Source organism: Pteronotus mesoamericanus, unplaced genomic scaffold (assembly GCF_021234165.1).
Source record: "Pteronotus mesoamericanus isolate MK-2021 breed Mesoamerican mustached bat unplaced genomic scaffold, CSHL_Meso_final scaffold_651, whole genome shotgun sequence".
Taxonomy (NCBI): Eukaryota; Metazoa; Chordata; class Mammalia; order Chiroptera; family Mormoopidae; genus Pteronotus; species Pteronotus mesoamericanus.
Genome location: NW_026555325.1, coordinates 44,871,373 through 44,887,615, shown reverse-complemented (window position 1 = coordinate 44,887,615; position 16,243 = coordinate 44,871,373). Strand labels below are relative to the sequence as shown.

The window sequence follows — 16,243 nt, the reverse complement described above, 5'->3', positions numbered from 1 at the left end:
TTCTCTACTATTCTTGAATTTCTGTCTATTTGTCTTCCTAAGGTCTGTTAATTGCTTGACATATGTAGGTATTCCTATATCAGATGTATAAGTATTTATAAATGTTATATCCTCTGGTTTGATTGACCCCTTTGTCACTATGAAACACTCATCTTTGTCTCCTATTACACTTTTTGTTTTAAAATCTCTTTTGTATGTTATAAATACAATTACTTTAGCTTTCTTTTGGTTTCCATTTGCATGGCATGTCTTTTTCCATTCCTTCACTTTCACTGTGTGTGCAGCCTTACATCTAAAGTGAGTCTTTTGCAGGCAGCATATAGATGGGACTGGCTTTTTTATCCATTCAGACATTCTTTCTTTTGATTGGAAAATTTAGCCCATTTAAAGTTAAAGTAAATACTAATAGGTATGTGCTTATTGCAATTTTGTTAACTGTTTACTGGCTGTTTTTGTGGTTCCTCTTTGTTCCTTTCTTCTTCTCTTATTCTCTGTGGTTTAATAACTTCCTTTAGTGGTACACTTAACATTCTTTTGTCTTTATCTTTTGGGTATTTACTATAGGTTTTTGGGTGTTTTACATGTATATGTTGCCATATATAAGCCTCATGGTACCACAAAGCAAAAGAATACCTAATTACTTATATTCTTACCTAATTACCTATATTCTAATTTCACCTTTTTTTTGGCATCTCTCCTATGCTCTTGCCATCTGTGTTGATTGGATTTCAGCAATCACCTTTGTCTTCTTTCTTTGATCTGGAAAATACCTATCACTTATGCAAAAATTTTATAAACATAAAGCCTACTCCATTTGTGTTACATTTTCTTTTTTAATTTCTTCTAAACAAAATTTTAATTGAAATATTTCATACCTCTAGGAAAATGGAATAAACAAAACAAAGGAAGGGTACAATTAGAAAAAGGTATGGGTGGAAAGCCATTCCATCATGTTTGCTTTTAATCTATTAAATTTTTGTGGAGTTAGTAAAAATAAATAAAACTGCATGGATATATCCAGAGGTCCACACTTCAATCTAATTTCAGCTTACAAAGCTTATACTAATTTATTCATCAAGTATTCCTTGTCAGTCATTATTTTAGTATTGAACATAAAATTGTGAACATTATATAAAATATCTACACTAAAAATGAAAATATTTTAGTACAAAGCAAGGCATTGAAATATAAAATTGTGTAGTTGTTTTAGATGCCAATCTAGCAGTTCCTCAATTGACCAAACAAAATTACCATCTGATCTAACAATTCTACTCCTAGATATATATATACCCAAGAATAATGATAACTTATGTTCACACAAAAACTTAAGCACAAATGTTCATAAAGTAATGGATAAATAAATTGTAGTTTATAATATATAACTTTTCAGCAATAAAATGAAATAAGGTGCTAATATATGCTACAGCATGGATATACCTTGAAAACAGTATACTAAATGAAGCCTGACACAAGAAGTTATATATTTCATTATTCTACTTGTATGAAATAGCTATAATTAGGCAATATATAGAGGCATAAAGTAGATTAATGGTTTCTTAGGGACGTGGGAAAGGAGAAATTGTGTGGGAGGTGGTATGCTTAAAGGTGGGGGGAATTTCCTTTTGAGTAATGAAAATGTTATAAAATTGATTGTGGCAATGTTTTTACAGCTCTGAGGATGAATATACTAATAGCTTTTGAATTATTGCAAATCAAAAGTATAAAAATTAAAAATGTATGTTCATCAAAAGATACTTATATGAAAATGAAAAGGTAAGCCACAGACCCAGATAAAAAAAGTCTTCATGGTATATTTTTTGGCAAAGAACTAATTCATAATATATAGAGACCCCCTATAACACAAAAATGAAAAGATTTGAAAGCCTTTGAAAAGAAACCAAGTTTTTGGGATAGGGAATGACAGGAATTGATGGTGATTTTTTTTTTAAATTGTGCTCAGAGAAGATCTTTTAAAAGAGAAGATACCTGACAAGGGTTCTGACCAAAAGAAGGGAGCCTTCTATTCCAGTATCTTGCAGAAGTGTGTTTCCACAGTAGGAAATAGCAATTTCAAAGCACTAAATCTAAAATGAGCAGGGTTTGTTCCAGATTCAGCAGTTTTAACAGAGCCAAAGGATTAGTGGGTAGTGTCCAGAAAGCTGAGCAATTTTGTAATGACTGACAGGAAGTAAAGTTCAAAGGAGGCCAGGAATAACTTTATGGACACTTTCCTCGGTGAAATGATCTTGCCTCATGATGACAATGGCAGGAACATGTCTCAGTTCCTGCTTTATGTCTTTAACTGCTCTTTTACAGGTACATTTATAGTGTCTAATGCAATCTTCCCAGAACTGAATTTATTCCTAATATGCACAATAGTTAATGCTTATATTAATTATAAGTTATTAATAGTTATATTACTAGCACAGTTCACTGCAGATATACTTAAACCTTCTATCCTTCACATCCTATATCTTCTCAGCTACTCAGTTTTATCAATACTTAATTCAAAAGGTCTCTCACAGCTGTCCTTTTCTTATAGTTCCACTGATGACCTTTGTTCATAATTTCAATCTGATACCCTGAAGCACTCTAGCTGTTAATTTCACTTATAATTTTGCCTTCTCAACATCTCTTCATATACTCTCGATTTTATCAAAACACAACTCACATCATACCTTTTTATACATTTTTCTGGTTCAGAAAATCTACAGAGTTTTCCTTATCTATAACATTATTTCTCAAGATATGTTCCAAAAACATATTATAGGAATATAGTCCCTTGTCATATAAATTTGGAAATGTATTTATTTAGCAAGAAACTTTGGAGCCATTTCTTCAAAGAGAGGTGTCCAACCCAAGAACCAGTACGACCACCTGTTTATCATGGTGCAAAAATTATACTTGGTTTTAAAAAGAAGATAATGGACAGTCTACTTTAACTTAGATTTTTGAAGAGCACACCAACAATTTCCAGCTGTTGAATTTCCTTTAGAACAAACTGGTTCTCTATAGTAGATAAATTTAAATAAATGCCTAGAGCATTTTTGACTGGACTGTCACAACTTATCTTGATATGACACACATAACAAATGTGTTTTTTGAGGGAGGTGTTTGAAAGAAACCAGGTGCAAAATTGCACCTACCATAGGTTTAACTAATTAAGAATGCGGGTATAAATATATCCAGCCATTCTGATTAATCACTGTTCTTCTGCTATCCATGAACTTCATTAAGCTGGCTTCTATGTTAGAAAATTTGAAATAAAACATGAGTCATATTATTGAACAGTTCTAAAATTTAAAAGGAATGCACAATGAAAATTTTTGCAAGCGATGCTATAGTCATTTGAGCAATAAACTATCAATCAAATGGAGAGTAAAATAGTAAAAACGATGTCTCTGTAGAAAAAAATGGGGCAAATAAGTTTTAAAGCAGGAAAATGTAAGTCGAACAGTAAGGAAAATACTGCGATTATACTTTTAAACTGATGGATGCTAGGATATTGACATATTGGTTACACTTATATGATGGTTTTCAAAGTCAGCATATTTTCAAGCAGATCATCATAACACGAAGTAAGACCAAAACAACCACCAAAAACCCACCAAGTGTTGTGTATCATCTCAATTATTATTGTCAAAGGAGTGCAATAGCAATGATGATGTTCAGCTTCCTGACGCTAGACATTTCTGAGATCCAGCTTCAAACCTGCCTGTCTAACCCTAGATTGTTCCACCTTCTCTACAATGAATGAGTTTATGACCTTTTGACCTACACTGTCCAGATTGGCATCTGATCCTTGCAACACAGGAAAGCCTAAAACTACTAAAATTGAACGAAACTCTAGGCCACCAGTTTTAAAGATGGTAACTTGATGAATTTAGATACCAAGTTCTCATCATGTTCTTCAGCAGGCACCCAATCTCAGCCTGCTCCCTAAGCCGTGGACTAGAAAGACACACATTTTATACTCAAAGTGTAACAGGGCTGTATATCTCAAAGAATCCAATGGAAACAGAAGAGTTGCTGAAAAATACTTCTCAAAAACAAGATAAAGATTAGAAGCTTAGCTAGTAGAGTCTTCATACACACACACGTATATGCAAACATATACATATATATTTGTTGATTCAAGTAGTTTATGATACAATTTAGAGAGTATATAATAACACTGCAACTGGATAAAAGTCAAATGTCTTAACATTTCCAAACTGTTACAGGAAAGTAGGTTATACATTCATTAGTGATTCTGATGAAGCTTAAAGCAAAATGGCATTTATTACTTTATTATTTATTATAAGGCTCCCCCACCCTTAATGGTGTATATTGTAGCTATAGTCACTATATACAAAAAACAGAGAATTCTCTAATTTGTTTTTGATGGAATATCTTTTCCTGCACTTGTGAATGTTCATTGGAAGAGTTTTCCTTCCTTCCTGGGGCAGCATTAGTGGCTGACACGTGCACCTGCTCTTTCCCCTTCCCTTCCTGTAACGGTATATGAACATTACACATTTCCTTTCACCTTCGAGTTGAAAGAAGAAATGGCCTTTTAAAAAAATTTAAAGGTACTTTTCCATTATTTTTTGATAAAGATCACTAAATCATTTTGAAACAGGAAATATCCCTCTGCTGCTGAAATTTGTTTCTTGTAGAGTGTAGGTGTGTTGGTTTATCACTTAAAGCCACTTTTTAAATGAAACTTTTGAATCAGATATTTCCCCAAATTGAGGGTGGAAGAACTGGGACAAAGGAGCACTGGAATGTTAGACATTTCTTTTTTCAGCATCTTTGTCTGCTATTTCATAGAAAACTTGGTTAGGAAATTGGTTCTACAGTTGAAACCTGTATGGTTTTGGGAACCAATGTGACCACAATAAATTATTTTTATAAATAAAACAGATGTATTATAAGGAAACAAAGATGAAAATTTGGAATATGTGTTTCCTTTCATTTTTTCCTGTATTAACTTCTTTTTATTACTTTCATTCTATTACAGTGTATTCTATTACAATTTTTCCCCCTTTGCCCTCCTCTACTCAGCCCACCCCCAACTCCCACAGTAAATCTCCACATGGTGTTTCTTTTTTAAAAAAGGACCGGACAAAAGGGAAAGACAGATCAGGAATTGAAAGTTGCATTAATAAAATGATAGGAAAAATCAAGAAAAATTGAAATATAATTATTACAGACTGAGAGAGAAGAATGGCTGTGAGAAAGGTGTGGCAAATAGTATTACATATGAAAGCAGAACATAATACTAGCAATGTTGACCAGCAATTACCCATGTCTCTTAATTATTGCCATTTTAATTTGTATTTTAAGGTTTCAAATGACCTGTGTACTTGAACATTATTAGATATATTCACTGAATATATATGTCATGGAATTTGTGGACAAAGATGTATAAGAATACCCATTAGAGATCAAAAATGTACATTTGGAGGCATGCCTGTGATTCCTACTAGTCTATTGGTGATTCCACATTGACTTGTTATTTATTAGCTATATCTGGGTTTGTATTTCAGAACAATTTGTACAATGAAGAAAAAACAGATTTTCTGGGTCTCTGTATGTCTGCTGCTTACTTTTGCTTCTGTCCCTCTTAATGCTGAGGATGATGAAGAAGATCTTAATGCTGAGGAAGATGAAGAACATACCAACACTCCAGGTAGAATGTTAGAAATATTCTTCTTTTTAAACTAGTCAAAGCTCTCAATTATAATCCAATTATTTCATATAGATTTTTCCATCATGTAGGAAAATTAGTTTTTGCCAAAGTCATATTTTTCTTAGGAAATATACATAATGTGATGTGTCAAACGAACAAACAAAACCTTTGTCCACAAAAAGAAGTGATGTTAGCGAGGAAGACTTTTTTTTTCCAGGCTAAAATTAAAAATTGAGTTATCTTTGGAAAATTGTGAAGAGCAACATGCTCTACAAACAACTCTATGAACTTTGATGTCACTCTTTGGCTGAACAAGTGTGAGAAGGAAAAGGAAACCATACCTGAGGTTTCAGCCATTCTTTCTTTTTTTTTGCTTTTATTCCCCAAATAAGAAATACCCAGATGAGTCCAATGTGAGGACACCAAAAGATCTGGGCAGAAGTCAGTTCTAATCCCACAAAGCTCTATGTCTGAAAATAAAATATTAACAGTAAAACAATAGAACAAAGATAAGACTGTAAAGTGATTATTATTATAGACGTTTTTTAAAGTAATATTTTGAAGTAAACTAGTAAACTCATGGAAAACTTATGTCATTGGTAATGGTGAGAGATTATGAACAAAGTGATAGCTTGTATTTGTAGGTATGCTTATGAGGTGCAAAGAATTTCCATAAACACATTCTTATTGCTTATCTCTCACAGCTGTTCAACGTGATTTTGCCCAGTGTACTTTCCTTGGGTAAAGATTGAATAAATAGTTGTGCTTGAAACTGGTAGGTTCTAGGGAAGCAGTGAGGACTGACCCCGGGTTCTCAAGAATCTGTTTCACACTGGAGACTAGAGAGTAGACAGGTTATTTCGGTATGAGGTATTAAATGAAGCAATGGAGGCATGCCCAGGGTGTTGCTGCTGATACACCCAGGAAGGGACTCACCCAAGCTTGGCGATGGCGGAGGCGAGCATGCGGAAGTGGCCAAGTGGTACATGCTACATCACTTCAGCCTGCAGCCAAAAACGAGGCCTTTTGGGCAGATCTGAAGATCTGCAGTGGCTGGACCCACAGCTTGAAACCCAGCCACCCAGACAGGCCAACACCAGACCAGTAGGTGAGAAGCAAACCCAATTAGGGTCAACAGGGTCACTCAAATCTTACACAGAGATGAAAAAACAAAGGCTTATAGTTATATGCCACTATATAACTATCTACATAAATTTTCAAAGATGGATCACTATTTAATAAAGTAAAAGCCATAATGTGCCTGATAAAAATTGGAATTTTGTCATTTTGAGATGGGTTCCAATCCTTCATTTGGTTCATTTCTCAAAAGGGATTTAATATTCTGAAGACTGGGTAGAGAAGGAATGTGGAGAGTCAGTCCCCACAGGGAAAAACCAGGGAACCTCACTGTGGGAAGTGGGAGATGAATGGGCCCAAGTGTTCCCAAAATTCAGCTAGTCCAATCTCCCTCAGTTAGACTGAGAAAATGCACGCCAGATATCCAGGAGTGTCCTGAAATTGCCACAACTGGCCAAGAAACCAGAGTTAACCTGCCACTAATTAGGCCAAAGTTTAAATCTCTGGATAAATCCAAACCAAACCCAGCTGTGTAACAAAAAATTTTATTTTAAAGCTAGACTTGAAGACCCAGTTAGCTGGCTAGCTGTGCAATCTTACCCAGTTTTGGCTGTTGTGTTTTCAATTAACTTTGTAATAGCATGATCCCACATCTGGATCAGTTCTGTTTTGGAAATACCATTTATCACATTATGCCAAGGTCATGCCATCATTTTATAGAATTATACTATTTAATTGAAATGGTGTACTATCATTTTATAGAAAAACATACAAGATTTTACTGCTCCTCTTGTAAATCAATAGTAGATTATGTTTAATCAGTCTACCCGGCAGGGAGGATGAAATAGAATAAATTCCAAGATATAAAAATGATAATAATAAAAACAGTAGTGATAAGCTTTAAAAAAGAGTCCTTCAGGTTGGGAGAGAGAAGATTAGCAAAGAGTGGTTAGAGAAAGTCCAGTTATCTTTTATAAGATGTAGGATCAGACAGACCTAAGCTTGCATGTGTAGTTTGCTACACAGTATCTTTGCAAAATTAGATGAGTTATGTAAACTCTCTGACTCCAGTGTCCTAATCTATAAATAAGTGATATAATTAATTATGTTCTTGTAGTTATATTAACTGCAAAAAACACCTGAGGCATTTTCTGACACAGAGAAAGCAGAGTGCATGTCTATGTTCTTCCTTTCCAGAGAATTTTAATCTTTTAGCCAGGGAGTACAGAAACATATATGAGATTTCTAGGAAACTATGAGATTTCTAAAAAACTATGAAATTTCTAGGAAGTTGCCTTAAGCTCCAGGTTCCCAAACAAGTTCCAGGCGAAGGAGGATTCTAACAGACATGGACCCTACATGTCCCCAAATGTTATCATGAGCCTTCCATCTAACATTCCAGGACAGGAGAAGAGGAGAGTAAGATTATAATCCGCAGAGGGTGAGACATAAAATTCAAGACATAAAGAGGGGACTGCTGCCACCTAAAATGCTTACTAATATCTTATATGTTGATCCAGCACAGTGTCTGACACATAATCAACACAAGATTGTTGACTTTCAAAGGTATACCCAAAGTAAGAAAGGAAACCAAGAGAGACTTCCATCCCTTTTGAGTAGAATGACATGGGTGTTCAGGTGTGGGTCACATGCTCACTGCACAAAATTCAGGATTCACGTAAGAAACATACATTAAGATAGAAAGATGGATAATTAGCTAATAATTAATAAAAGCTCATTTTAGTGTTTCTCTTATGAAATTGGTGTAAAATCAACACCTACTTTCATCATTGAAAGCTTTTTTAGTTTCTATAAAATGAATTTGCTTTATCTAAATGTCATTTTATGAATCTCAGTCACACAGACCTGTGACAGTATCACCCAGTTATTAAGAATGGCTGAGAGATGGGCTGTAAAACTACATAGGGACAGTTCAAAGGTCATCACTGATGGCATGAATTGAGCAATAATTTCTGCAATGCTATTTTATAATCTGTAAAATAGAGATAATACTACCTAATACATAAGTTTGTCGTGATAATTAAGTGACACAATTACAAAATGTCTGAAGCAAAGTAATTAGTAAACATTAGCTGCCATTATGAATAGTGTAACTATTGATACTACATCCCGGCCATACTGCTTCTCTGTTGTGGTGCACTGCCGCCATCTGATGGCAAAACTACTAAATAGCAGCTCGTACTTGGGGTGAGTACGTCCTTAATACAGAAAATGTAAAATAAAAGATTTAGCATGATGATCAAATATATTTTGAGTAAAAAGTAGAGTATCTCAATGATAATGAACCTCATATATATTATTGATTTATAATAAATAGGTTTTTTGAATATATATGACAGCTTAGGTTTCATGCTATCTTTTGTAGGTAAAGATATATGTGTTATAATAAATCTGCTATATGTTACCAGCCTTATTAAAATTTATGTCTGAAAGTTTATTGCTCTATAATTTATGTTGGTTAAATTTGTTTTAATTTAAAAGAATAGTCAATTCATTTAATGAATTAATCAAAAGGGTGATATGGTGTTTTGTAAATTATACTCAGGTTTTTAAAAATTAAAAGCTGCATTCATGTTCATACAAGCCATCAAGAGAATCAAACAGTGCAATACTACCAGTTTATGTCTATAAATCTATATTTTAACCATTCCAAGATTGCAAAGCCTCCTTATCACTTTATGACTCATATAGAAATTTAAAAATAACATTTCATTATTTTGTTATAGTTTTAACATTACTTAAATATGGCTAATGCTTGACATTAATTCAAGATTATCAGGACAAAAATATGGAAGGTAGGAGAGATTTAATAAAATTATGTAATCCAAATATTATGATATATATTTTCTCTTTCTATAATTCAGTATTAAAACTACAGGAAATTTAAAACTGATTTTCCTTTTAGATGATCATACATTCACAACACCTTTTATATCATGTTTTAAAAATATTTTATGTAAAATATTAAAGTTACATGCATTCATGTTTCCTTATTTCAAAGTAAATTATTTTATAGTGCAGTGAAACATTTTGAAGATATTCATCCTTAGTTTTAATTTAATATAATACTGCTGCCCCATAAAGGGCAAATTGGTTGGTCATTTTGTACCAGTCCCAATTTTCAGTGTCTATCTTACTGGTAGATTTTATAAACAAATGCAATTTTTTAAAATTATGTTTTTGTTAATATACTTGATAAAAATCAAATTAAAAAATTTTAGTTGAGTTTTCCGTATGTACTAATCACTCCTTCCCAATATAGGAAATCCTTCTGTGACTAAAATTAGGTGACTGAATATTTAAGAAATGAAAGTATAGCTCATAGCCAGAAGAATTGCCTCATTATATTTGAAAACATAGAAAGTATTAAGTGTTTTCAATTGTTGTTCTACACTAAAAGAATCATGATAAGTAAAAAAGAATTGACCATGAGACAGATAGATCAAACACTTACCTTTTCATAATTAGAGAATGGTTTAATACAGCATGATATATACATACATATATGAATATGAATACACTGTTGCTTTTAAAGAGAGGTGTATGTATGTGTGTGTGTGTGTGTGTGAAAAAGTGACACAGTTGCAGGTTAGGTAGGGAAATTCAAAGAATTGTCTATTTACAACTGCCCTTAAATATGGCTGAATTAAAGGAGGTCTCTACTTATTTGTACTGTCAACACATCAGTCACCTTGCAATTACAATCACATTCCATGTCAGTGAACTGGTACAGGTGTAAGCAATAAAAAGAGTCTGGAGAAATTGTTCTACATTTTCCTTTAATAGTTGGTAATAATCAACCAATATTCTACATTTTCCTGTAACAGTTGATTATTAATCAATTATTAAAATTTAGCAGTTGATAAAATCTGTCTCATTTGGTGAACTTATAAATTTTACCTACATTTTTGATAGCTATAAATATATTTTTATGGTTTCTTATTTCAGCTTAGTTTATTGTGCTTTATCCTTAAAGTTGGGACATATTAACAAGGAAATAAAAAGGAAGCAAAGAATATTATTACTATATTGATGAAGGATTATATGTTATAACTTTTATTTTTTCCTTTGTAGATGCTGAGCTTCCGCCACTGAAACTTGTACATTCACATTGTGCATATAAAGCAGATAAAGGCCCATGCCGGGCAATGCTGAAGAGATTCTTTTTCAATATTTTCACTCGACAGTGTGAAGAATTTGTATATGGGGGATGTGAAGGGAATGAGAATCGATTTGAAAGTCTGGAGGAGTGCAAAGAGAAATGTACAAGGGGTAGGTTTCTGGGGACACCTCCATCCCGGGAGAGAACACCCTTTAGCTAATGTGACCATAGCCTTGAAAGGATCTGGAACTATCAGAAAATAACTTTTACATGTTGTCATTTTATCTTGCCACACTTGCTACTGTCTCTATTAAATTACTTTTTCATTATGCTAGTATTAGTTTAGATTTTTATTCATTTGTTAAAAAATGCTGCTTAATTGGCATTCAAAAGCTGAATGTGTTGGAGCAGCCTGTGGATTCTCTCAAAAGTGGCCTTCTCTGTGCTGAAAACCCAGTTCTTTTAAAGCTACCGAAGGGCAATGTGATTATTTTGAGAAATTTTTGGTTTGTTTTTGTTTAATATATGTCAATTATTTGGGGCTAAATTGTTGAACAGAATGATAGGAATCCTGTCATCATAGAAATTTATATCACTTCTAAATGGTTTTCTTAGATAAAAGGAAGATGGTATGGGTATAGAGAACATGAAATAAAAATATGATTTATATTTTATCTATTAAGACTTGGAAGATGAAGTTTTGCTTTATTTGGGAAGACCGATGAGAACTATAGTTTGTAAACTACCATTCCTGAGAGTAAAGACAGACCAAATATTTCAGCTAATAAAAACTATGAGTGTGCTTAGCTTGATTCATATATTCAGTTGTCCTTTTGTATCTAAAGTTGTTTCATTGATTGTTTCCAAATATTTGTAATTTTGTTTCATGAATTTACCTATGTATTGAATAGTAAAGGCATGGTAGCAGGTTAATAAGTTTAAAAAAATAGTTTGCAAAAAGGCTTCAAATGGCTTTCAGATATTTGTCTTTTGATTTAGTTGCCTTTTTTCTTGTAGCCTAACAAAAAACAACATGATCTTTTATTATTCTTTTATGAAAAAACAGTATAGGTAGTATAAGAAATAAAAAAATTAGATGAAAAAGATCAAATTCCCACCTTGCTTTCTAACCAATCAGCCTTTACAGGGTTAAGGTTAAAATGTTACATTTTAATTCATGGAACATCAGTTTCTAAAACATCTTGAAAGGATCTAGAAAGTATGCCTTGCTATTAATTACTATTTTATTGGTTTGAATAATTGTGCCTTGTGGCTTTTTTGTGGAGATTTACATGGGAATATTCTTCACGGGGAATTAAAGAAGATGTAAATACATTTTCCATTTTCCTTATATTTTTAACTTTGTCAGTTCATGTTTTATTTGTTTGGAACTGTGAAGGCCTGTTTAGTAACAAGGATCTTCTTCCCATAGAGTCAATTTCACAACTTGAATTACTTAAATTATTTTCTAGTCTGACTTCAACAATAAACCACACTAAAAGTTGAGATTAGATTTTACCCTCTCCCAACAAGGGAAAAAAAGTTGAATAAAAAATGGGGAGGAGGGAATTACAGTTACTAAAATTTATCAGATAATTCTGTATTAATTTGTTGTATATTAATTACAATTAAATATTCATAATTATATATTTTAATTGTGAATTTATATAAATTGGAGCTCAAGAAGTTACTAAAATGGACATTAATAAAACATATTATTATTTCTACTTGAGACCTCATTAATATTAGTTCTATATAAATCTAGGAAAATATAACTTGGATCATTTGCTGTAAACATTCTCTATTCTTTCAGACTGTAATTGGCATAAAATTTAATTAAATAGGGTTTCAATGGTTGTTAATTTCAGAATCCTCAAAGATAATGATAGGTAACATAAGTGCACTTAAAATCCTAATATGCTAAAATGTATTATTTGAGTTAGTTTACTTGTATACCATCTGGGTTAATCCTACTTGTAATTAAGCCAGAAACACTAAATAGTTATCTCTTTTGAAAGCATGAACATTGAAATCAAACATTACTGTCTTCCCATCCTGTGACTCTTTTCAGTAGGTAACACCACGTGAAAATGATTATTTAGCACTCTAGTTTTATATACTGTTTACATGCATATATTACTTCCTTGCCCTTATAAATTAAAACTGTAATGTATTAGATTTACATTAAAATATCTTAATGTAAGCTTTTCTTGATGACCCACTATCTAATAAGAAACCACTATTTGGTATTGATTATTTACAATACAAAAAAAAAACACCGAAACACTACATCATGTTTCTTTAATATTTAAAATACAATTAGGAGGGGAAAAAATAGCCTTTTAAAAAAAGATTATAGAATAAAACAGAGTAAAACTCAAAAAAAGAGATAGGCCCCATTCCCTTCTCTTTCATGGACATTTTATTCTACAAAGAATAGTTTAACTGATCACTGGCTGGAAAGGCCACATCACCCAACTCACCTCATCCCATCTCTCTCTCTGTCTCCCCCCACTATACGCTACCTTGATCACAGCTTTATTTTATAAAACAAATGATTACACAACAAAGCAGGTATCATTCAGCTTTTCTAATGTTTACATGAAAAAATAAACCTTCACATATTATATTAATTTGAATTTTATTATCTATCATTTAAGCTAAAACTTAGAATCCATACTTGAAATATAATGGGTCAAATATAAGTAGCATTCTAGTTCTTGATTGGAGTATTTCCATGAACTAGATAAGGTTAAACCCCAAAATATGTCCCAGTTACCTGTGCTTCACTTCTCTCTGTACTTGGAAATAATAACAAAGTTTGTAATTGGGTTGAGAAAATGACGTAGGGAATGAATCCAAAAAAAAAGGTGATTCTGTTTTTTTTCTATCTCTACTCCTAATTCTCTACAGATGTTGTCTGTTGTTATATGCAAAGTAAGCAGTTTGAGTTAACAATATTTCACATTTTTTTATAAATAACTAATGTAATTACAGACATTTGGAATAGTCTGGCATGAATTCTTATTTTTTGTAAATGTATTAGACCTTTTAGCATAGATTTTGAGACATTACTATGGTAAAATGAGATGTCCTCATGGTTACAATAATTAAAATAATATTTAGACAAAATAAAAATAAATTTACTAACATTTTGTGTAAGAATAATTATAATGATAATGAATACATCATCTTTGTTAAATTGAAATTCATAACATTATTTTATAAATTGCGATAACTGATACACGTGTGTTGTTTTGCTTGCAGATTATCCGAAGAGGCCTGTGAAGGCAAAGACAGCACTGCAGGAAGGTGAACGTTCACTTGTATGCTCATTGGTATAGTCTATTTAAGGCACCTACCAAACTGATTCTTAGGTTTCTCTGATATGAGGTTCATTATAAATCAATGTGATTTTTGAAATGGTGTTTTATTTTAGTAGATATAATGAAAAATTATAAATAACATGAACAGTTTGGGGTAGGGAAGGCTTAAACACTATATTTACTCTTATTCTAATGCAGCATGATATTTAATATTAGATCAGTCACAATTCAGGACTAGCCACACATGTGCTATCTTAGTATCTCCCCAGTAGTGACTTAGATATTGCTAGTTGTACTTTACTTCTGAGATGTCTAATCTTTTGACAAGCTCAGCATTGTGTGATGTTAGCAAATTTCATCCAGTATTACTACCGTGAATGGATGAATCTTTGAGTTGTCAACAATCCTAAGCAAAAGTATGTAAGATGTTTAACAATAAATAACTGCTTTTGTCAATATTATTTATTATTTGTATACAGGTTCAATATGAAAAATACTTTATATGTCTGAGAATTGTAAAGCATGATGTTTTTTAAAGGAAGTTTAATTAAGACAATTGTTAAATATAGTCTCAAACAAAATTCAATAATGAAAATCACATGGCTTGTAGAAGTTGGTATAGAACTTAAAGTGTACATTCTATGTTAGTACATGTTAACTGAGCCTCAGTTTAGAGCAAGGATTGTATGTGCAGAGTCAGTAAAAATGTCACTCTATTTATCTGAGAAAGATGGGGCATAAATTTATTGATTTGCAACCAACAGTATTTTAAACTGTAGGCCTAAGAAAAATAATTTATGTGTGCAGTTCTGAATTGTCCTGAAATATATTTATGTCCTAGAAGAGGGCCTCATATAAATAATAGCAAGTTCCAGAAGTAGAACTTATTAATTACACTTTTGAGCATAATTTGTCACTGTTTTCTGTTGTTTACATGTAATATTTTTTCTATACCTTTTTCTTGAACACCGAATTCTTATATCCTCTAAGGTAACTTAAAATTTCATGAGAAATACATACTAAGACCAAAACCAATCAAAATAATACTAATTAAATGTAATTTTGTCTTACAAAAAACTTATTATACAAATTAAAGAATTGGGGTTTTTCTTGTCCCACATATTAAACTTAACTATTACAGATTGTTATTATGGAAATAAGAGTAATATTCATCTTGAGAAACAAGAGTCAACAAATAATAAAATATCTTTCTAATCTGAACTTTAAGAAATTATATAAAGTAGATATTTAATTAAATATCTATTAATATGAAAATAAGATATCTTATTTAATAACACAATTTTTCATAGGAGACTTTTTTTTGCAGATTTGAAACTGTTGCAAAAATCATTAGTATTATTAAATATGCACTCTTTTAATAGTAAAACACTTGTCGGTATTGCTTCCTTAGATAGACCAGCCAGTAGGACAACAATGTGATGATCGTAGGGGAGTGGAGGATGGGAGGAGGTGCAAGAGGGTATAGGTGGGATAATGTGAATGGAAAATGATATAATAAAAAATAAAGAGGATATTTAAAAGGATACTACAGTTCATTTTTGCCATTACAGTACTATAGTTGCAGGGGCAAATAGAGAAACTGAAGCTTTGCACTGGAAATTCCAAGTTCAATATTTCTTGAGATCATAATCATTTAAAGAATAAGTTCAGTTCCCTTATTTACAGAGTGCGCTTGTAGACAGAGCTTGTAAAGTGAATCACAGTGGCACGCCTCCTGTGACAGCTGTGTTTAGCCTGGCCTGGAGCACTAACAAAGAGTGGGTATCAGCCTTTTTCAAAAGCCTCTGCAATCCTTGAACCATCCAGTTCCTTTCTGCCTTTGCCCTGTTGGAGCCATTCCAACGACTGGAAGGGGAAAAGTAGGAAACAGAGGTGGAGGATGTCATACCTAATACAGATCCTAATTCTGGCATAAGAATTCAGGAACTTCTAAGAATAGCCATGAAAAGCTCCCTTACCCTCAAGGCTTCTCCAATTTTTTAACTCAAATTTCATATTGAAGCAACACATTATGTTTTCCCG

General features: G+C 32.3%; 1 protein-coding gene across 2 annotated transcripts in view; it reads left to right on the top strand.

The window, feature by feature from the left end:
- The window catches only part of TFPI (tissue factor pathway inhibitor), a 57,416-nt gene that overhangs the window by 22,705 nt on the left and 18,468 nt on the right, over positions 1–16,243 (top strand). For both annotated transcript variants that reach the window (XM_054562761.1, XM_054562762.1), the window contains exons 2-4: positions 5,532–5,674; positions 10,847–11,044; positions 14,142–14,186. In XM_054562761.1, the coding sequence (XP_054418736.1) occupies positions 5,545–5,674; positions 10,847–11,044; positions 14,142–14,186 (373 nt within the window). In that variant the 5' untranslated portion in view covers positions 5,532–5,544. The remainder of the gene's footprint in view (positions 1–5,531; positions 5,675–10,846; positions 11,045–14,141; positions 14,187–16,243) is intronic.